A 23414-nucleotide genomic window follows, 5' to 3' on the forward strand; every position below is an offset into this window, starting at 1 on the left:
ATTAATACCTAAATGTTTAATATTTTCGGATTGCAGTGGGGCAGAGGAAGAATTATGGAAGGAGCAGTTAATGGGGAGAACTGTAGATTTTGGCCAGTTAATTGAATAATCTGAAACTCTTGAAAACCAGTTTATTAGAGTAATTACCTCAGAGAGGTTGGTTTGTGTGTTTTGCAGAAAAAGCAACACATTATCCGCATAGAGACTGATTTTATGCTCTATGTTCTTACATTTTATGCCCTTAATTGTTGTAGCCTGTCTAAATGCTGCTGCTAGAGGTTCGATAAAAATTGCAAAAAGTGAAGGGGAGAGTGGGCATCCCTGTCTGGTGCCCCTCAGGAGACAGAAGCTGGAGGATGTCTGGTCATTTGTTCTGATACGAGCTGTTGGGGAATTGTATAATATTCTTATCCAGTTTATAAAAGAGTTTCCGAAACCAAATTTGTGTAAAGTTGCGAATAAAAATTTCCAGTTAACTCTGTCAAATGCTTTTTCTGCATCTAAAGAAAATATTATGGTTTCGATGTTTTTATTGTATGAGTAGTCTATTAAATTAAGTAATCTACGAGTGTTTGTTGAGGAGTGCCGACCTTTTATGAAACCAGTTTGGTCAGGATGAATTAAGAGGGGGGTTATTTTCTCTAATCTCTTTGAGAGAGCTTTGCAGATTATTTTAAGGTCTACATTTAAAAGAGAAATTGGACGATAGCTTGAGGGAAATAAAGGGTCTTTGCCTGGTTTTAGCAGGAGACTAATGTTGGCAGAATTCATATTTGGTGGTAGTCTGCCATTTTCCTTGATTTCTTGCAACATTCCGTGGAATACTGGTGCCAGAATTGTCCAGAATTCTTTGTAGAATTCTGCAGGGAAGCCGTCTGGACCTGGAGCCTGGAGCCTTATTATTGGGCATACTTATCAGGGCTTCCTGGAATTCACTTGGCGTCAGTGGCGAATCCAGTTCCATTGCTTGACTGTCTAGTAATTTTGGGAGAGTTACGTTGTCAAGAAACCGATCAATTTCATTTTTAGATGGGTTTATTTGTGGTGAGTATAAAGTTTCATAGAAATCCCTAAAAATGTTGTTTATTCTTCCAGGGTCATATATTGTGTTCCCCGATAAATCTTTAGCAGCACATATAGTTGTTTTTTCTTTATTTATTTTTAACTGGTTAGCTAGAAATCGGCCTGATTTGTTACTGTGTTCAAAATTCTGCAAGCGAAGTCTTTGTATAAGGAATTGTGTTTTTTTTTATTAATAGTTTCATTTAATTCTAGTTTTGTCTTGCATATTTTGTTCAATGTTTCCTGATCTTGGTCGCACGCATAGGCTTCTTCTAGTGATTTTATGTTTTTTTCTAATTCCTGAATATTTTTGTTTTCTTCTTTCTTTTTGTGTGATGAGAAAGAAATTATTTTACCTCTCATCACAGCTTTCCCTGCTTCCCATAGAACAGAAGCAGATATTCCGGGAGTGTCATTAAAGTCTAAATATGAAGTCCATTCCTTTTTAAAATATGTAATAAAGTCTTCATCTTTAAGCAGTGATGTATTAAATCTCCAGTTTTTACTTAGCGTAGTATTATTCTTGTGCATTAGTGTTAAAGATACAGGAGCATGATCGCTGACAGCTATAGGATGAATCTCAGTGTCTGAAATGTCACTCAGCAGTGAGCTGGTGACCAAAAAATAATCCAGACGAGAGTAAGAGTGATGAACATGCGAGAAAAAAGTATATTCCTTACTGTTGGGGTGAAGGGAGCGCCATGCATCGCGAAGGCCAAAGTCGCTCATATACTGTTTGATTATATTTGTGGATTGCCAATTGCGCTGAGTTCCTGTTGTGTTGAGCCTATCCATTTCTTCATTTAGTCCAAGGTTGAGGTCACCGCCAAGAATGAGTGCGCAATCGAGGTGCTCAGAGAGTGCACTAAAAAATCCGTGGAAGAATGAGGGTTCATCAACATTTGGACCATATATACTTACAATACATAGTTTTTTGTTCAATATTGATAGTTTAATAATTAGAAATCTACCCTCTGGATCTATAACTGTATCGAGTACTGTAAAATTAACATTTTTATGTATTAAAATTGCTACTCCCCGTTGTCTAGAATTATAACAGGCTGCAAACACGTTAGGAAACTCAGGTGTTTTAAGTTCGTTTAAACCTGTGACAGGTCTGTGAGTTTCTTGTAATAAAACATCTGCCTGTAGTTTTTTAAGCTGGTTAAATATCTTTAACCTCTTTCCTCTGGTGCCAGCTCCATTTACATTCCATGTGACAAACCTCAGCATGCCCATAATTGTGTGTGTATGTCGAATGATGTACGCTGGGTGTTTCGTTTAGACAGGTGGAGAGAGTGTGGAAACATCCCTTGTTTGTAAATAGAAAGAGAGAGAGAGAAAAAAAAGTGTGGTGAGAGGCTCCATAAGTCTGACTATGTGTGAATATTCACTAATATGAACAAGCGTGGCTTGCTTATGTGTCCTGCAAGTCTGTGCGTGCTGTGAGGCTGTTGTGAATGTGCTGCCGTTGAGCGGATGTGTTTGCGTGATCGTGGTGTGAAAATATGGAGGAAATAGAGGGTGTTGTTTGTAGGTGAGTGGGGAAGTAGGTGATCACAGCAGTGAAAGACAAGAGAAAGAAAGAAACCACATGAACTGTGAGCAACAACAAAAAAAAGAAACGAAACGGAAACATTCCAATTAAAGCAATGACGGAGGGTGACGGTGTTATATCTGCTATGACATCATATTGATATTACTAGGTTAAACCCATGTTAAAGGAGAAAGTGTGAATGAATAAGAAAAGAGTGTAGCGGGTTCTTATCTGGAGTGCAGTCAGTATAACCACAGTGTGGTGCCGGGGTCGCGGTACAGCTGTCCGTCCACGTAGAGCCGGTCCACGGCGATGACAGCACGGGAGCCTTTCTGGATGAAGCTACGTCGAACTGGGAACAGGACCTTGCGTCGTTCCAGGATCTCTTTGGGGAACTGGTCGTTCACGCTGAAGTCCGTTCCTTTCAGCTCTCTGCCGCGACTCTTCACCTGTTCCTTCTGTTTGAATTGCCCGAATTTGGCCACAATAGGCCGTGGTCTCCCGGTCCGCGACCTCACGCCCCCCAAGCGATGTACTCTATCGAAGTCGATGTTCTTTACGATGTCCTCCGGCAGCTTCAGGTGGATTTTGCTGAAGCTTTTCACCGTTGCCTCCGCATCCTCTCCGGTAGATTCTGGAATACCAGAGAACACAAGATTATCTCTCATGCTACGGGCTTGTAGATCGATAACGGACTCTTTTATTTTTTTATTTTCAATGTTTAGCTGGGTCACGTTATCGGTGAGAGATTTGACCGACTCCCGTAGCGTGGCATTTTCAGCAGCAAGCGTTTCCACCTGCTGCTGGCTGAATTCCAGGGATTCTCTCAGAGATTTAAATTCCCGGTGTAAAATCTCCACCAGGGCCAGCCTCGCATCGAAACTGGACAATCGCTTGTCGATTGACTCCAGGATGTCTGCGATGTCTTTGCCGGCAGGCGATGTTGTACCGGGGGAGTCTGCCGGGCGACATCTCTTCGATGACGGCGTCTCAATTTTGGTCGGGGAGGATGCACTGAGGGCCTTCTTCATTACTAGATCTTGAAAACAGCGGTCGATGTAATCTTGGAGAGCGTCTAAACTCTCCCCGTTGTCCTCCAGGGTGTTAGAGATGATAGAACAGATGTTGTTAGTTATATGACAATCGATTAGTATATTTGGTAATACTGAAGCTTGAAAAACCTTTGTTAAACTCTGTGCTACCATTTGCTTTTTTTTTATTCCGCCAAATCTCCGGCGTCTGACGTCACCTACAACATGGGTCGCTTACCTTACTCGTCACTCCGCTTACCTTACTCGTCACTTCCGTCACTTATTGATTGCTTATATTTGAACAATTGTGAAACCTCACTGTGGATGTAAGAGTGAAATTATGTGGATATCTTGAATCCACTTTATTGTGTAATATTTTATGTGAGTATTTGACGGAAGACGAGCAACATCTGTTGTGGAAGCTAACGGGGTTCCTTTAAAATAAACAAACATAGGATTTATTATCACTGAATAATTCTGTATAAATCTATACAAATTATAGAAATATGTAATAGGAAACAACAAAATAATCTAAATTATAAAATAATGTGTGTGTGTGTGTGTGTGTGTGTGTGTGTGTGTGTGTGTGTGTGTGTGTGTGTGCATGATTTTAGTGTTTGAACAGTCATGAATTATCTTTAACAGCAGGTTGGATGTAATGTGTTAGAACTACCAGCAGGTGGGGATAAGAGACCTTTAAGGTGTTTGGTGCCACGCTCCACCTTCAGGTTTAAAACTAGTGTTAATGGAGTTTGAAGGTTGAGTTTGTTCCACGACTGCATTTCACTCACTGCCTCTGTTTGTATCTCTGTCACTGCAGGACCAACATGGAGCCAGAAGTCAGCGCTCTCAGGAGGCCGACAAACCTCACAGAAGAAAGGGAGAGAAAAAACACACCTGTGACGAGTGTGGGAAGGGTTTTACTGTGAGGGCTAAACTAAAACAGCATCAGGTCATCCACACTGGAGTTAAAGCGTACAGCTGTGACGAGTGTGGGAAGGGTTTTACTGAGAAGGCTTCACTAAAACAGCATCAGGTCATCCACACTGGAGAGAGACCGTTCAGCTGTGACTTGTGTGGAAAGTCTTTTTCCTTGAAGGGTTACCTAAAAAAACACCAACTCATCCACAGTGGAGTTAAAGCGTACAGCTGTGATCAGTGTGGCAGAGCTTTTACTCACAGTAGCCACTTACAGAGGCATGTAGTTACCCACTCTGGAATTAAGCCATACAGCTGTGACGAGTGTGGGAAGGGTTTTACTGTGAGGGCTAAACTAAAACAGCATCAGGTCATCCACACTGGAGTTAAAGCGTACAGCTGTGACGAGTGTGGGAAGGGTTTTACTGAGAAGGCTTCACTAAAACAGCATCAGGTCATCCACACTGGAGAGAGACCGTTCAGCTGTGACTTGTGTGGAAAGTCTTTTTCCTTGAAGGGTTACCTAAAAAAACACCAACTCATCCACAGTGGAGTTAAAGCGTACAGCTGTGATCAGTGTGGCAGAGCTTTTACTCACAGTAGCCACTTACAGAGGCATGTAGTTACCCACTCTGGAATTAAGCCATACAGCTGTGACGAGTGTGGGAAGGGTTTTACTGTGAGGGCTAAACTAAAACAGCATCAGGTCATCCACACTGGAGTTAAAGCGTACAGCTGTGACGAGTGTGGGAAGGGTTTTACTGAGAAGGCTTCACTAAAACAGCATCAGGTCATCCACACTGGAGAGAGACCGTTCAGCTGTGACTTGTGTGGAAAGTCTTTTTCCTTGAAGGGTTACCTAAAAAAACACCAACTCATGCACAGTGGAGTTAAAGCGTACAGCTGTGATCAGTGTGGCAGAGCTTTTACTCGCAGTAGCAACTTACAGAGTCATCTAGTTACCCACTCTGGAATTAAGCCATACAGCTGTGACGAGTGTGGGATGGAGTTTACTCTGAAGGCTTCACTAAAACAGCATCAGGTCATCCACACTGGAGAGAGACCGTTCAGCTGTGACTTGTGTGGAAAGTCTTTTTCCTGGAAGGATTCTCTAAAAAAACACCAACTCATCCACAGTGGAGTTAAAGCGTACAGCTGTGATCAGTGTGGCAGAGCTTTTACTCACAGTAGCAGCTTACAGAGGCATGTAGTTACCCACTCTGGAATTAAGGCATACAGCTGTGACATCTGTGGAAAAACTTTCAGCCGGAGAGGAAGCCGAAATACACACCTACGCATTCACACCAGACATGATGTGTACTGCTGTGAACAGTGTGGCAAACAGTTTACAACAGACTCAGTCTTACAACGACACATGTTTACCCACACTGAGGAGAGACCTTATCGATGTGACCTGTGTGAGAAGACTTTTAAAGCTCCACGTTACCTGAGAGAACACCAACAGATCCACACCAGAAAGAGACTCTACAAGTGCAGCTACTGTGAGGTATGTATTTATATTGTTATCTTGTCATTTTAGCCTGACTGTTTGGAACAACTCTGCTCATTAAACTGTGTTAGCATGTTAGCAATTCTACTGCATGGAAAAGCAGCTCTGAGTGATTATTCAGATTTTCCTTTCAGTTATGATTTTAGTATTACTGTAGTATTATGGTGGTAGTATTGTAGTTATTGCAGCCCAGTAAACTGAGTGTGTTAACTGAAACAGTCAAATGTAGTTGGACGTCTGCAGAGATGCTCTTTATTTCAGGCGACGTTCAGGATACAAATGTTGAAGGACTGACTTACACTGTCTTTGTGTCTTTGTTTAGAAGCAGAGCGACACAGATGGATCCAGTTCTCAACCCTGTCATCACTGTGGTGGTGGGAAAGACTTTCATTGTGACCTCTGTGGAAAAACTTTCAGTCAGCAAAAGACCCTAAAACTACATCAACGTAGACACACTGGAGACAAACTGAAATACTGCAAAGAATGTGGGAGAAGCTTCACCACACCAAGTGAGTTAAAACGACATGAACTGATTCACAGTGGGGTTAAAAAGCACCTCTGTGATCAGTGTGGGTCATCTTTCACCACTGAAGGTCATCTTAAATCACACGAACGAGTCCACACAGGAGAGAAACCACACAAGTGCAGACACTGTGAGAGAAGCTTCTCACATTCAGGTCATCGTAACATTCATGAACGTACACACATGGAAGGAAACTACAGCTGTGACCAGTGTGACAAGAGCTTCAGGAATCTCAGTTCATACTCTGCACACAAACGATCCCACGTTACTAATAAACTGTTTCACTGTTACCAATGTGCCCAAACATTCACCTCATTGTCTGCTCTGTGCAAACATCAGCGCGATCACTCAGGGCTGAAATCACTCCCATCACTGGATCACAGTGAATCTGAAGACACAGAAAGATCCTCTGGTTTCTGTGTCAGACTCAAAAAGCTTGAGATCAGGCTCCACAGAGTTCAGATAGAATCATTTAAACTTGTGTTGAACTGAACTGGTTGCTGGGCTGAACTTCTACATAATACAGATCTACATGGGATCTTCTTTTCTGTTGTTTTACTGAGTCAGTTTTGTCCTTTTTTCTCTGTCCTGGTTTTGCTCGTCTGTAAATGATTGAAACTCAGTCAAATAGTTCATTGTTCTCCAGCAAAACGTTTTGGAAACTCATGTTTAACCTTTAAAACTCTGACATGTTTTAGCACACAAGGCTTCATCGGGGAGTTCACTCATGATTGGACCATGAGAACAAAGGTTTTTAGTTCTTTCAAAGAGAGTCTTGGAGATGTTTGATGTTTCTGTTTTTCTGAAACCACCTGAAAGAAAAACTATTTTTCTTGCTTTATGTAGTGTGGAAGTTTTTAATGTTTCTTCATCTGTGATGTTCTTGAATGTGTTCACGTGAAGATGGTACAAATAAACTGTCCTTTCAGCTTTAGCTCCTAATTTATTCATTATTTATGGATGTAGCACAGCAGCCGTCTCTTGATTAACACATGGAGGGCTCGGGATCTGATGGTGTCGTCTCCCTAATTTGCCCACTCAGTAAATCTCACTCATGGCCAAGAAATTGAAATAAACCTTGTTTCCCTGCTGGATAGTGATCCACTGTAACTCTGCTCCTCCTTCCTGTTTAGGATTTCTGTGGCTGAAGTAAAATTCCCTCCATCCATCACTTATCCCAGCTAACCCAAAGTGAAATAAAGTTTTGCTCGTCTTAAAAAAGCATTACAATAATGGGCATTACCAATGCAAACTGAATGATACAGAAGATGAAAGAAGAGACTTTGATCAGTTAATAAAGCTCATGATCTGGATTCATTGTGGCTGCTACACAGATACTTCTGGGTCACTTCTCTCAGTTAGGAACCTTCCTCACCAAACTGACTGTTGGACCACACCCCTGGTTTCATGAGAAATTGTTTCAGCCATGATTTCTCTTCCTGTATTTCAGAGTAAAGACTGAAGTGACGAATGGAAGCATGTTTAAAAAACACAATGTGAGAGACGTTGAGGTCCTTAGAAGTTACCCTGGGTTTTTCTGTCACCCTGCTAGATGTTACACACCTTGTTATTGGACTGATTTCTACTGCTGGACTACTCCTGCGGAGAGTAACAATACTCTTACTAATTAGCTCCCTTTCACACCTTTGGGGATATTTATTTTTGTGTTTGCAGCGCTGTGAGCCAGAACAGCGAGAGAAAAATCTGCAACAGCGACGAGCCGAATGCTTACGTGAATCGCAGCAGCTGCACATGTGCTACGCTGAATTAGAGGATATCTTTGCTCTGGATTTCTATTTCTACTTTTTCATTTCTATATGATTCTTCTTGCATCTAAACAAAGATGATTCAATTTGCTAAATGTTGATGGCTCTTCGTGCTCAGGTGTAAATGAGACGTAATATTTGCTCTTGGTTTGGTTCTCCTGTACAGAACCTTGCAGTACAACAGAAACCTAAAAACATTATTTGTAGTTGTTATTCTTAGTTGTTCTGCTGCCTAAATACCACAGGGTCTGATTATGAAGTTATTGAGCTGCACATACGTTACGACCTGCTTAAGTTCGAGGTCACAGCGTCTGTAGAGCAGCTGGAACATAATGAAGTCTACAAGGTTAAAGTTTTCTCTTCAGTTATTGTTCTTTCTGCTGCTTGGTTTGATGGATCTGAGAGCTTTTGTTTTTATTATTGTTATTATAATTATCATTAATATTTTACTCTCTAGAAGCTTTAAAATAGTGTTTGTGTTTGAAAAAATTGATTTAAGAATTGAACAGAAACATCTGTCCTTCTGAAAATCGCCCAAAGGCACGGAGACAAAGTCAAAGGATGCAACCTGTAACTTTCTCTTCCTTCATGTCAGGACCATCATCCATGATTTATATAAAATGCATATAGCAACAGTAGCACTTTAGTTTGGACTTTATGATTTCTGTAACTGGAAAATATTATTTTGTTTAAAGACAGAAGTGACCGCATAGTTGCAACATCAAAGGGAAATATTAATTAATTAGCATCAAGTATATTTGTTGCTTAAGCGTTTGCACTATAACTTAAGTAGGATTATAACTTTTAAGGAAGGAAAGATTTCAGATATTTAGTTCACTGCTTCAGTTATTTTATATGAAATTAAAACATTTACTTTGGTCAAATATGATGCTCTAAATCAAATAAAAGTTTGAAAATAAATGATGTATTTTTAAATGCTGCAACAAATGTTCACAAAAAGTAACTATAATTAAAACCAGTTAAACAAAATCAAATGTTTGAATCATGCTTAACCAAATGCCAGGCTGGAGAGCTGAACCTAAAGTATACGTAGAAAGATTTCAACATCTGAGCAGTTTTTAATGTTTTTATCACATATAAAATTCAAATTTTATTTGTCACGTACACAGTCATACACAGTACGATATGTAGTGAAATGCTTGGACAACTGCTCGTGACCTAAAGAAAACAAAAAAGGAAAAGGCTATGAATAAGATAGGAAATAAATATGAAAAATTAAAAAGGGTAAATTTAACTAGGAAGGAATAGAATATAAATTAAGGTTAAAAATGAAATAACTGTACAACACAAATTAGAATGAAGGGTAAATTTAACTGGGAAGAATAAGATAAAGATAAATATATAAATTAAAGTTTAAAATAAAATAACTGTACAACAAAATACACAATACACAATATAGAACTATATAAGAATGTATGAAGAAATCTAAATATAAATAAATATATACACAATAACAGCAGCTGTACAAGTATTAACCGGAAATGAAGAATATAGTGACCAGTGTTGTGCAAAACCAAAGTCCAGAAAGTCCAGTGTGTGTGAAAGAACCATATGTGTGGGTCAGTACTGTGTGGTGGTGTGATTGAGAGACCGTATCGCCTGCGGGAAGAAGCTCCTCCTCAGTCTCTCTGTGTTGGTCTTCAGGGAGCGGAATCGCTTTCCTGACCTCAACAGAGAGAACAGTCTGTTGTTGGGATGGCTGAGGTCCTTCACGATCTTCCTGGCCTTGGTCCAGCACCGCCTGTTGTAGATTGAGTGCAGGTCAGGGAGCTCGGAGCGGATGGTGCGCTCAGCTGACCGCACAACCCTCTGTAGAGCTCGTCTGTCCTGCATGGTGCTGTTCCCGAACCAGGTTAAGATGTTTCCCGCCAGGATGCTCTCTATGGTGCACGAGTAAAAGTTCCTGAGCACCTTGGAGGGCAGTTGGAAGTCTCTCAAGCGTCTGAGGTGGTAGAGACGCTGTCGGGCCTTTTTCACCACGGTGTTGATGTGACAGGACCATGACAGGTCCTGCGTGATGTGAACTCCGAGGTATTTGAAGCTGTCCACTCTCTCCACTGGGCACTCGTTGATGACAGGGGTCTGGTAGTTCCTCTCCTGCTTAGTGCTGAAGTCCACTATCAGCTCCTTTGTCTTACTGACGTTTAGAAGGAGGTTTTTCCTCTGGCACCAGTTCTCCAGATTCCTAATCTCCTTCAGGTAGGCCGTCTCGTTGTTATCAGAGATCAGGCCCACCACGACGGTGTCGTCAGCAAACTTGATGATGGTGGTGGAGCTGGTAGTGGCCACACAGTCATATGTGTACAAAGAGTACAGCAGGGGGCTCAGAACACACCCCTGGGGGGCTCCAGTGCTGAGAGTGGTGGAGGCTGAGACATGTCCGCCCATCCTTACTGCCTGTGGTCTGCCAGTTAGGAAGTTGGAGATCCACTGACACATAGATGAGCTGAGTCCCAGATGCTCCAGCTTGGTGGTGAGTGTGGAGGGAATTATGGTGTTAAATGCAGAGCTGTAGTCTATGAAGAGCATTTTAACATAATTCCCCCTTCTAGTGTCCAAGTGAGTGAGTGATGTGTGGAGGAGATGAGAGATGGCATCGTCTGTGGAACGATTTGGACGGTAAGCGAACTGTAGTGGGTCCAGTGTGTCTGGTAGTGAAGAAATGATGAAGTCTCTGACCAGGCGTTCAAAGCACTTCATCACTACTGAGGTGAGGGCTACAGGGCGATAGTCATTGAGAGAAGCAGGGTGGGGTTTCTTCGGGACAGGAACAATGATGGACTCTTTGAAGCATGTGGGGATCACCGACTGAGATAAAGAGATGTTGAATATCTCAGTGAACACAGGAGCTAGCTGGTATGCGCAGTCTCTTAGGATACGACCTGGGATGCCGTCTGGTCCTGCTGCTTTCCTGGTGTTCACTCTCTTGAAGGCTCTCCTTACTTCATGCTCGGAGATGACGAGCACGTTTCCGGTGCTAGCAGTATCTTCCTGTCTGCAGCCGTTAGCGCCGCTAACACTAGCATTGTTGGAGACCTTAGCTGCAGCCTCGAAGCGAGCATAGAAAGTGTTCAGCTCGTCTGCCAGAGTCACGGCCGCGTTCGTCATACCGGTTGTTGGTGCTTTATAGTCCGTTATTGTCCTTAGTCCCCGCCACAGGCTCCTAGAGTCACTCTGTTGGAGTTGTGACTCTAGTTTCCTCCCGTAGCGCTGCTTCGCCTCTTTCACCGCCCTCCGCACGTTATATGACGCGGCTTTGTACGGGTCCATGTCCCCCGTCTTGAGTCCCGTGTTGTAGGCAGCGGTGCGGGATCTCAGAGCGTCGCGGATGGTTTTATCCACCCACGGCTTCTGGTTGGGAAACGTTGTGATAGTCTTTGTCTCCACGGTATCATCCGCTAGTTTCCCGATGAATCCCACAACCGCAGTGGGTCCTGGCCCAATGCTTTGTGTTTTTGGTTTTCTTTGACTCTTGTTTTTCTTGGTTTTTGTTCTTCTTATTTATCAGGCTCTCAGTAATCTTAGTTCTCCCTCCCTCAGTGTTCATTTCAGCCTGTGTTTAGTTTCTGTTCCCGTGTCCCACGTTTCATCGTTTCATGTCGAGTCAGCCCTGTCTCTTTGTTTCCTGTGTCTCCCCAGTCAGCCCCGCCTCCCTCGGGCACTCATGTGTGATACAGAGTAATAAACCTGACTACATTTGCTACACTCTCTTTATTACCTGTTACTTTAAAATTCATACACTAATTATGTCTGCCCATCTCTCTAATGTGAAGGTCAAAGGTCAACATCCCAGTGACATAAGAATAATCCCAAAGGGGCAAAGGCAGCGGTTAATTTAGCATATTTAGCATTAAGGGTAAAGCAAGGATATACTTTTACTTATTGCGGCAGGGGTGTGGTCTCTGGCCTGCTGCAGTGGAGGCTGGTGGTGGGACGTCGCTATGTGACTGCAAACTAAATTGGGCTGCATTGAGTTCATGACTTTTCTTTTATCCCGCCGCCTACGCATCACTGTGAGAGTTAATATGAGATCTCTCTCTGTGGAAAAATAACTTTAAATCCCACTGACGTGTGTATAAATCTATATATGTATAATGTCCCGCTGGGCAGCAACTTAAAAAAACAAGTTTTTTTGAAGTGTTGTGAACGCAGCGCGCTGGGGCGAATGTCGGCGTTTGCCCAATAGAAAGGAGGAAGCCAGCCAGGTACAGGAAAGAAAGAAACACTCCAGGGCAACGCTGCTGGAACTTTGACTCATTGAGAAATGTTTCCCTGCTTGCATCAAGCCCGGCTGGTGTCCCATGAGATCCATATCCAACCCTGATTGGTGGGTTAATTCAGCTCCGCCCACAACACTGTAAAGTGTCATACGTTATCAAACTAACATTACATTTTCATATTAAGGTGGGGCCAAAAACTATCGTCCTGCGGGCCGCAATTGGCCCGCGGGCCGCGAGTTTGAGACCCCTGGTGTAGGAGGACACCTACTCTGCGTCTGGTTAAGTATAAGAGCCCTTTGTTAGGGGGGCCGCTGGACTCTTAGCACCAGCTTTGGGGTCACAGGGTCACATCTGGAACACACACACACACACACACACACACACACACACACACACACACACACACACACACACACACACACACTATGCACAGACTGGTACTCTTTGTTCATACCTGTGTAAGACGTCATATGTTAATGAACTTGTGCATATTCATGTAAGCTCAATAAAGAGCAGTGTTACGAGGGAGCAGACGAGAGCGACTGAGGTCAAGTGAAGGAACGGCGCTGTCACAGTTCTCTCCCTCATCAATTGTCTGGTTCCAGCGGTGGGTCTGTGCTAGACGACCCATCACCAGCTTTTTCCACTGGTTACCAGTACGTGGTAGAATCCACTTCCAGATCTGGTTGTCTTTAAATCTGTGAATGGATTGGCTCCATCTTATCTCTCTTTAACAAAATAATCCAAGTGGAGCCCTCAGGTCTGCAGATAAGCAGCTTCTGACCAGAACTAGACGTAAAAACAGAGGTGAGCTTTATCGATGGCTGCAGCCAAACTCTGGAACAGTCGCCCTTCACATCAGGTCGTCACCAACACTGGACATTTTTAAAAGCCGGTTGGAAACACATTTGTACTCTGTAGCTTTCAATCCTGACCAGTCTTTATAGTCATTACTGTGTATGTTTCCTATTTTCTCTCTACTCTGTGCAGCACTTTGGCTCAACCTGTTTTTAAATGTGCTGATAAATAAATGTAGATTTCTTTGAATAAAACAGTGGAGCCGAGCTTTGAGCTCAGTGTGTAACAGTGTGTGTGTGAGAGCCATGTAATGTCCATGTGTGCATGCTGACTGTGCTGCTCTGACCCCCCTCCTCCTTTCAGGGTGGAGCCTGCTGGAGTCCGATGGTTGAGACCAGGTCTGAGGAAGTGTAAGTGTGTTTTTAATGGGATTCATGAAAACAAAGCAGCACACATTCAACCATCTTCATCATGTCAGGAGTCATCATCAAAGTGTCAATCAATGAACAGATGATGGATCAATAACTGCAGCTGGATTGTGTTTGTTCTCTCCATCAGATTCCTGTCAACTCACAATCGACACAAACACAGTGAACACAAAGCTCCAACTGTCTGACAACAACAGGAAGGTGACACATGTGGAGGAGGTTCAGTCATATCCTGATCATCCAGACAGATTTGATGATGTTCATCAGCTGCTGTGTAGAAATGGTCTGACTGGTCGCTGTTACTGGGAGGTCGAGTGGAGAGGAGACGTTTGTATATCAGTGAGTTACAGAAGCATCAGAAGGAAAGGAGACAGTTATGACTGTTGGTTTGGATGGAATGATCAGTCCTGGAGTCTGTTCTGCTCTGATCGTGGTCCTCAGTCTGTCAGGCACAATAAAATAAAAACATCCATCTCCTCCTCCTCCTCCTCCTCCTCCTCTGTCTCTAACAGAGCAGCAGTGTATGTGGACTGTCCTGCTGGCACTCTGTCCTTCTACAGAGTCTCCTCTGACACTCTGATCTACCTCCACACCTTCAACACCACATTCACTCAAACTCTTTATCCTGGGTTTATGGTCTGGTTTCCTGGTTCCTCAGTGTCCCTGTGCTGAGTGGAGTGTAAAGAGTGTCTCCTGTTACAGAAACACTCTGACTGTTGAACAGATAGTTCAGTCTGTACATGTCTGTCTCTTTCACTCACAAACACGTTTTCAGATTCATGGATTCAATCAGTTGATGTTTGAAACTCTTCTAAATGATTCCTTGTAAACTTCTTCCTCTTCAGTCACAAACAAACAGGAAGTGATGTCACATGTGTTCCTGTCCACACAGCAGAATGAGTCTATTGCTGACAGTGATGTACAAACAGAGTGAGCATTTCTGAGGCCCAAAATAAACTGAGTAGTTCACTGAATGAACAATGGACTGTGAGCTCAGTTCCTTCATCATTAGTATGGATTATATATGTATATGTATTATATTAGTATCATATATATCAGGTGCTGCTGCTTTCAGTCATTGTGCAAATGTGCTGTTTGTAAGGTTGTAAAGCTGCAGTCAGCTGAGACTGAAGAAGTCACCTGATCAGTGAGCAAACGTTTCTGAAAACGTCCAGATGAACAGAATCAACCTTTTGGGATCAGCCAGCAATGCAGCATCATTGTTGTTCAGCTTCAGAGGTTTGCAGGAATGAACTGATGACCAGAAACAGCTGCAAAGTCCAAGAAAATACCAGCTGGAGTTCAGCTGCATTTGAAGAAGTCAAAGAAAAGTAAGGATGGCAAAGGGCGACGTTTTCTTCCAAAGAGCTGAAAACATGGTCGACGCCTCATTAGAAGAATCATCTGGACATTTGTGAGGAACTCTAACCAAGAAAGCAACGTCACACAGATCCAACAGACAGTTTCTATGACTGCAAGTGTTCAGTGGAAAAATGCTACATTGCATTATTGCATCCTCTCACCACAGGAGGCGCTGTTGGCACCACTGATTGCTGATCAGCTGTTCTCTGATGATCTGATTGATACTGTGAATAACGGGACTCACTGAACTCTGTGACACAGTGAAGATTACAGAGTTTAACTTCAACATCTGACTGACGTCACACAGACAGAAGGATGAACCAGTGAGGCACAGAACACAGTTACTGGAGATACTGGATCAGCTCCATGTGAACCTCTGATGGAGAAGCTGCTGAGCCAGAGAAACATCAGGACATGACAGCAGCTGCACTTATCTAACAACATGTAGCAGAGCTGATCTATGTTAGAGGATCTATCACAGCAGCTGAAGCCAAAGTCCAACACTGGATACCAGCTGAGCCTGTGCTGAGTGTAGTGTTACAGGAAAAGGGCAGAAACACTGGTAGCTCCCAGTGATGCTGACTGGGGCACAGAGCTGAATGATGCAGCATCAGGACACTGTTTCAGTCTGACTGACAGAGAAACCTGTAGCTGTATCTACATGTGAGGCAGAGGCCACACAAGCAGCTTTCTATGTTTCACAGTGACTGAGATCTTCAGTGGGGGTGGACATGCTCCTGTACAGACCTCTGAGGAGAACCAAGGTGCAGTCAAAGAGTCCAGTCTGTCCTCACAGATGTGAACATGTGCTAACACATCAGGTCTGCTGTCAGCTAGCAGGCTCACATCAGAATCACTGTTCCTGAAAAACACAGTCTGTGTGACATCATCAGTCAGCTGATGGTCCCAGATCTGAATGGTTTCTGTCTCTACTGAGGAAGTCAGAGAATATCACTGAGGTGTGGATCAGGTCTGAGTGAGCTGTGGAGGGACAGCTTTAAACAGTCCACAGGTCTCACGTCCTGCTCAGTCTGGTAGCAGATACCTCGTATTGTTCCAGATGTGCTGACATCAGCAGCAGCACAGCTGTGTGATACCATGAATCTCATTTATTGATCCAACACACAGTAAATACAAAGATCAGGATTTCTGAGAGTAATCATTATGAGTCTGAACACATGATCACTGAATGTTAGTCTCCACAATAATAAGCTAACACAAGCAAACACAGCTTTCAGCTCTTATTTTGAAACTGGCTTATTTAGAGAGCTGTGATGTGAGCGTGCCTGGCTCTGAGGCACTTGGGTCAGCCTCTGTTGTTTAGAAGTGTTACAGACTGTGAATGACACAGACCTGTCAGTTTCCATGTTTGTCTGTAACACAGCTCAGGGGCTCCATGCTGAACGCATCCATCCAGTGTTATTGATCCAGGACTGATACCAGCATTGGGATCAATACTACAACACACAATCACATGTGTCCACGTGATGCAGTTTGACCAGCTTTATTCATTAATGATCAATCAGCTTATTTACTGCATCTGAGTCCAGCTTCATTTAAATGATCCAACCATGAAAATGACATCAGTCCTACAGAAGCACTTCATGCTAACAGGAAGTCATTTATTAAGGTGGAATAACACAGAGACACAACCACTCACAGCTAACCTGACCCCACTAACTGCATGTGTTTGGACTGTGGGAGGAAGCCGGAGTACCGGAGAGGACGCACACAAACACGGGAGAACATGAAGCACTGAAACAAAGATGGTGGATTTGACCTCAGGACCAGGCGGGGTTACGGGGGTCATGACCCCCCAATAATAGATCCAGCTACACTGAAACTGTCAATTTCATTTACTTTTCCTGTTTTAAAGCTATCAGGCTGCTTTGTGGCTCACTCAATACTAAACTAAGATACTTTCAGTGTGAATCATTTGCAGGAACACAGGCAGGATTTAAAGTGCAGAACTTTACAGTCTCTGTCTCAAAGTTGGTCTGAACATGCTAACAGCTCTTTGTTTTTTTCAGTTTTCACTGGTTTGATGTAATGAAAGAAATTTTAAAGAAGCAGACGATTGTTGTTTAGTTCTATAGTTTCATAAATCGTGGTGTGGATCTAAGTCAACATTCAGAATAAATAAGATAATACAGCACTTTGATGGTTGCCTTTGTATTTTCCCAGCAGTGCTCAGGTTGGTTCTCAGCTACATTTACATACAGATGTTAATGTGTTCAGCAGCTGGACTCATCTGAGGAAGGAACATTGGAAAGGTGCTCAGTGCACAACTGCATCACTGATTTTATGTAAGACCCTGTGTTTTATTGTATTTATATATTTGTAACATTTGACTCAAACACTTTTGGGAAGGATGAAAATGTTTTCAGGAGGAAGTTTTTCCTTCTGTCCGACTGCAGTACACACAACACTGCGTCTCCCCCCATTATCACACTTCCTCAGGCTGGTGATGAGCGCCCCCTGGTGTCAGTGTTGATGACGTCATGCACAGTGAAACATAAACAGTTTCTGTTAATAAAAAATCATGTGTCCATTTTCATGTTTGCATCATGTTTCTGTAAAATCATCAGCTGTTTCTGAACCTTCTTCATTGTTTGACTCATTCCAACAGCTGTGAGCTGTGATGGAGTCAGAGCAGCTTCATCACTGATGTTCAGGTGAAGCTGAACTTAATAAACTGTAGAAATGATCAGGATTCAGGCTGGATGTGTAAAACACTTCTGTGTGAGGTCGCAGTGCTTCATATGTGTGTGTGGGCTGAAGCACACACGTGTGAGTCCTCAGAGGTTTCACACACATCACTGCACAGCGAGCGCTGGTGAACATCCAGGCCTCCTCGTAGAACTGATCACTGATTGGATCCAAAATATCGATGGAGGATCTGTGTAAGCGCTGAGGATCGTCCTGATGGACAGAACAGAAGGAGAGTGAGACAAGTGAAGAAATACTAAACAACACTGTGACATGAACTGAGCCACACACAGTTTGATTCACAGGTGATTGACAAGATAAGATAAGATAAGATAAGATAAGATAACTCTTTATTGTCATTGCACAGTCATACATAGTACAGTAGTACAATGAAATTGGAAAAACTGTCCTACGTCGGCACTACATATAACACAACACGACACGATATGACACATCACAACGTAACAAACAACACAACACAGTATATTAACTTAGTATAAAAAAGAAGAATAAGTGTATGTGTATTGCACACTGTTATTATTGCACATTAATTATTATTGCACCTTGTTATAAATATAAATATTATTGTTATCGTTTTAAACATTGTTACCTCCCCCTAAAAAGTCCAGGGAGGTATCCAGTCAGGTCAGCTATTTACATTGATCAGGGCTATTGCCCTGTTGTAAAAGCTGTCCTTGAGTCTATTTGTTCGGGACCTCAGCAGCCTGAACCTCCTGCCAGACGGCAGCAGCTTAAACACCCGGTGTCCTGGGTGTGTGCAGTCCCGTAGGATGCTGCGTGCCCTCTTGAGACAGCGAGTGCTGTACAGGTCCTTCAGGGAGGGAAGAGGATGTCCAATGATTTTTTGGGCCATGTTGATGACCCTCTGGAGTGCCTTTCTGTGTGCTGTGGTGCAGCTGGAGAACCACACACCGATGCAATATGTCAGCACACTTTCAATGGAGCAGCGGTAGAAGACGGTCAGCAGCTCCTTCTTCAGGTCCATTTTTCTGAGGATTCTCAGAAAGTGGAGACGCTGTTGGGCCTTCTTTAAGACCGCAGAGGTGTTAGAGCTCCATTGGAGGTCTGTGTCTATGTGCACACCCAGAAACTTGAAACTGGAGACCCTTTCCACGCACTCCCCGTTGATGCTGACAGGCTGCAGCTCGGACTTCCTCCTTCTGAAGTCAACTACCAGTTCTTTTGTTTTGGTGGTATTGAGGTCCAGGTTGTTGTCTGCACACCAATCTGACAGCCTCTGAACTTCAGCTCTGTATGCAGTCTCATCTCCCCCTGAGATGAGCCCCACCACAGTGGTATCATCTGCAAACTTGATGACTGTGTTGTCTGGGTGGGAACTAACACAGTCATGTGTGTACAGAGTGTACAGTAGGGGACTCAGTACACAGCCTTGTGGAGAGCCGGTGTTGAGGCTGAGGGCTGAGGAAAGATGAGGCCCCACTCTAACTCTCTGTACACGGTCTGAGAGGAAGTCTCTGATCCAGCGGCAGGTGGTGGAAGGAAGTCCAATTTCCAGCAGTTTATCTATTAGTCTGTCCGGGAGTATCGTATTGAAAGCAGAGCTAAAGTCAACAAAGAGCAGCCTGGCGTAACGGCCCTGCACTTCCAGGTGAGAGATGGTGGTGTGGAGCGTTGTAGCAATGGCATCTTCAGTTGATCTGTTAGCTCTGTATGCAAACTGGAGCGGGTCGAGTGTGGGTGGCAGGCAGGACATGATGTGACGTCGGACCAGTTTCTCAAAGCACTTCATTATAACAGGTGTTAGAGCAACTGGTCGGTAGTCGTTGAGGCTGCTAATGTTAGTACGCTTTGGCAGTGGGACAATTGTGGCTGACTTTAGGCACGGCGGGATGCAGGACTGGGACAGTGAAGTGTTGAAGATCTTAGTGAAGACCCCAGCCAGCTGGTCTGCACACTCTTTTAGGACCTTTGCGGTTACCCCATCTGGTCCGGTGGCCTTCCTGGGGTTCACTGCCCTCAGTGTGCGCCTCACCTCATATTCCTGCACTATGAGGCTTGGGCTGCTGCTGTCCGATGTTTTTGCTGCTGCTGCCTCTGGTCCCTTCACCTCGAAGCGTGCGAAGAAGTGGTTCAGCTCCTCTGCAAGCTCCGCGTTACCCTCAGTCAACGTGGTATTGCCAGGTTTGTAGTTGGTTAAGTGCTGAACTCCCTGCCATACCTGTCGTGAGTTGTTGGTGGTGAAGTGGTCTTCGATCCTTCTCTTGTACGCTGCCTTGGCCTCTCTGATGCCTCTTTTCAACTGAGATCTGGCTGCACTGTACTGCATACCATCACCGGATCTAAAAGCGGCGTCACGTTGCTTCAGCAGGACCTGGACCTCTTTAGTCATCCAGGGTTTCTGGTTGGAATACACCCGGAGACGTTTGTCCACAGTGACACTGTTGACACAGAAGTTAATATATGAGAGCACTGATGTTGTGTGCTCTTCAAGGTCCTGATGTTCGAACACGCTCCAGTCCGTGTTTTCAAAACAGTCCTGCAGAAAAGAAGATCAGAAAAGAAGATCAGACACCAGCGAGGGAGGATAAGAAAGACAGACGCAACAACATTGTCATCCCCTATGTAGCCGGAGTATCAGAAAAACTCAGGAGAGTTTTCTCCAAGCATGACATCCCGGTGCATTTCAGACCCAGCAACACGCTCAGACAGAAACTGGTTCACCCGAAAGACAAAACGCCAAAACACAGACTTAACAATGTGGTGTATGCTGTACAGTGCAGCGAGGAATGCCCAGACCTCTACATTGGAGAGACCAAACAGCCACTTCACAAGCGCATGGCACAACACAGAAGAGCCACCTCCACAGGACAAGACTCAGCAGTCCATCTGCATCTTAAGGTCAAAGGTCACTCTTTCGAGGATGCCAATGTTCACGTTTTGGACAGAGAGGACAGATGGTTTGAAAGAGGAGTGAAAGAAGCCATCTATGTCCTCTGTGAGCGACCATCTTTGAACAGAGGCGGGGGTTTACGACACCAACTCTCTGCCATCTATAATCCAGTTTTGAGATCCCTTCCCAGACGCCTTAACGCCCACTCACATCCTGGGCCATCTGACCTCAGGAATTCGCATGACAAGGTGGGGCCAGGTTTCACAATGAACTCACCCGAAACTCTGGCTGATTGGGTCCCACACCCAATTTCACACCTTGGCTCAGGCGATTAGAGGATCATCAGGGGGTCCTTTTGTCCCTCTGGGGGGTCACTCCCACTAGGTTTATATCTGGGACTCTCCACCATTTGACCTTAGAACTGAAGAAGCTTCTCGGATGAGAGGTGAAACGTCTTCAAGTAACTTAAAGAAGTCCAGACCCTTTTCTTTGCAAGCTCCTTTGACATTTGACCACGAGCAATCTTTTCTGGTTTGACGCCGTCTTTGTAGCCAGAAACCAGCTCTCTCCTCGGCTTCCTCCACTACACGCTTCCCCCACGCCAGTCTCCTCCGTCACTATAAAGGGGAGAGTCATGAGCTCCATCACCCTCACCTGTGCCGTCCAACGTCCCGCCACCAGCCTCCACTGCAGCAGGCCAGAGACCACACCCCTGCCACAATAAGTAAAAGTATATCCTTGCTGTACCCTTAATGCTAAATATGCTAAATTAACCGCTGCCTTTGCCCCTTTGGGATTATTCTTATGTCACTGGGATGTTGACCTTTGACCTTCACATTAGAGAGATGGGCAGACATAATTAGTTTATGAATTTTAAAGTAACAGGTAATAAAGAGAGTGTAGCAAATGTAGTCAGGTTTATTACTCTGTATCACACACATGAGTGCCCGAGGGAGGCGGGGCTGACTGGGAAGACACAGGAAACAGAGAGACAGGGCTGACTCGACATGAAACGATGAAACGTGGGACACGGGAACAGAAACTAAACACAGGCTGAACTAGAGCTGGGCGATATGAGATTTTTTCATATCACAATATGTTTTTTTCATTTCAGGCCATGACGATATCTATCACAATATAAGCCAAATAACTATATTTGTAAGATTTAAATGTGCTGTTGCTCACAAGTAAAATGTGAAATAATCAGCAGCTTGTTTTTATTTAAATATTTATTTCCCATAATAAGTTCAACAGGGTAGATGTACTTAAGGAACATGAGACTTTTTCAGATAAATAAAGGCAAATATTACAAACTACACAAAAGGCAGCCACTAAAGCGTTTAAGTTTCAAAATAGAACAAACGAAACAGACTACTAAATTGTCAATTCCACTTAGAAACAAAATATTAATTCTAAAAATAAATCTTAGTTTGTTTTACAGAAGAACAGACAAAACTGACTAACTTTTGTCAATATCAAATAAACTGAGAACTAAAAGGAAATTCTCAATCTCTCCTTGTTGTATAGCTGAGCTTTTCAAACAGTTTTAACAGTTACTTTAGTCTGACAAAAGCCGAATGACGAATTAGCGCTTCCAGTCAGAGACTGAGGCTACGTCCGCACGTACACGGGTATTTTTGAAAACGGAGATTTTCCGTTTTCGTTTTCAAAAATAATCCCGTCCACACATAAAGGCAGAAATGAAGGAAAACGCTGCTATGAACATGCCAAAGCAGCAGGTGGAGCTAGATTCCTAACCGTGCAGAAATGTTGGCCAATCAGAAGTCTAGAAGCCTCGGTGGGAAAAAGTAAACAAAGCTGGGGCATAGAAGCAGAACCGAGTCGTATGTGTGGACGGACAGTAACTGTGTGTATATGTAAGCATTTAAACACTGCAGAGAGTAGAATTAACAGTATTGTAGAAATTCATTTCACCGAAACAATAACGTGGCGCACAGTGTGACGCATGCACCAGTTTATTGTATTTCCAGACTTGCTTTCGGCACAATTTACAGTGCAGCTACTCTGTTTTTTGTCAGACTTGAAATAGCCGAAATACCTTCACACTACGGAACTTCTATGGCTCTTCCGTTCGACAATCTCTCCGGCATTGGAACCATCATCTGTTTTCTCTTCGGTCACGCTCGGTTGATTTTCTAGTCGGCACACTCATTTCCTCCATTACCCGCTGGATGCTTCCCAAACAAACACACGTGCGGCTTGGCACTTGTGCTGTACGTAACAAGTCACACGACGTGACGCTGCGGCTGTGATTGGTTCGGCTCTGCACTACTTAATTTGGATTGGCTGACCTTTTTTTTTTTTTTTTTTAAAAGAGGACAAGAGCGGCGAGGTCTATCGCGATAGCTTAATTTCTCTATCGAGTAAAAGTTATATCGGGATACATATCGTTATCGTTCTATCGCCCAGCTCTAGGCTGAAATGAACACTGAGGGAGGGAGAACTAAGATTACTGAGAGCCTGATAAATAAGAAGAACAAAAACCAAGAAAAACAAGAGTCAAAGAAAACCAAAAACACAAAGCATTGGGCCAGGACCCACTGCTGTGACATTTATATGTGATAAAAACATTAAAAACTGCTCAGATGTTGAAATCTTTAGGTTCAGCTCTCCAGCCTGGCATTTGGTTAAGCATG

The 23414-nt window shown here is 43.6% G+C and overlaps 2 protein-coding genes across 3 annotated transcripts in view; both read left to right on the forward strand.

Moving 5' to 3' along the window:
- LOC146672694 (uncharacterized) overlaps positions 1-23414 on the forward strand; it is a 104387-nt gene that overhangs the window by 16539 nt on the left and 64434 nt on the right. Inside the window, exons 4-5 of one of the 2 annotated variants that reach the window (XM_085387949.1) lie at positions 4451-6055; positions 6381-6756. In XM_085387949.1, the coding sequence (XP_085244075.1) occupies positions 4451-6055; positions 6381-6756 (1981 nt within the window). Of the gene's footprint in view, positions 1-4450; positions 6056-6380; positions 7516-23414 lie in introns of those variants that run through there. The other variant, XM_085387957.1, reaches the window with a different exon arrangement.
- On the forward strand, positions 12670-18043 carry LOC146672695 (stonustoxin subunit alpha-like). Its single transcript, XM_085402599.1, has 3 exons — positions 12670-12695; positions 13750-13796; positions 13945-18043. The coding sequence occupies exons 1-3, from the start codon at positions 12670-12672 to the stop codon at positions 14484-14486; spliced, it is 615 nt and encodes a 204-aa protein (XP_085258725.1). The 3' UTR covers positions 14487-18043.

The sequence above is a fragment of the Rhamphochromis longiceps genome, linkage group LG3 (assembly GCF_057381845.1).
Source record: "Rhamphochromis longiceps isolate RC_006_pf linkage group LG3, R_longiceps_female_GT1.1, whole genome shotgun sequence".
Lineage (NCBI taxonomy): Eukaryota > Metazoa > Chordata > Actinopteri > Cichliformes > Cichlidae > Rhamphochromis > Rhamphochromis longiceps.

What these genes read in the sequence shown, in the direction of transcription:
- LOC146672695 (XM_085402599.1), top strand. Translation starts at nt 12,670, where the DNA reads ATGAGATCCATATCCAACCCTGATTG. An exon ending in TCCATATCCAACCCTGATTG is followed by an intron (nt 12,696 to 13,749) that starts GTGGGTTAATTC and finishes TCCTCCTTTCAG; the next exon opens with GGTGGAGCCTGCTGGAGTCC. An exon ending in GAGACCAGGTCTGAGGAAGT is followed by an intron (nt 13,797 to 13,944) that starts GTAAGTGTGTTT and finishes TCTCTCCATCAG; the next exon opens with ATTCCTGTCAACTCACAATC.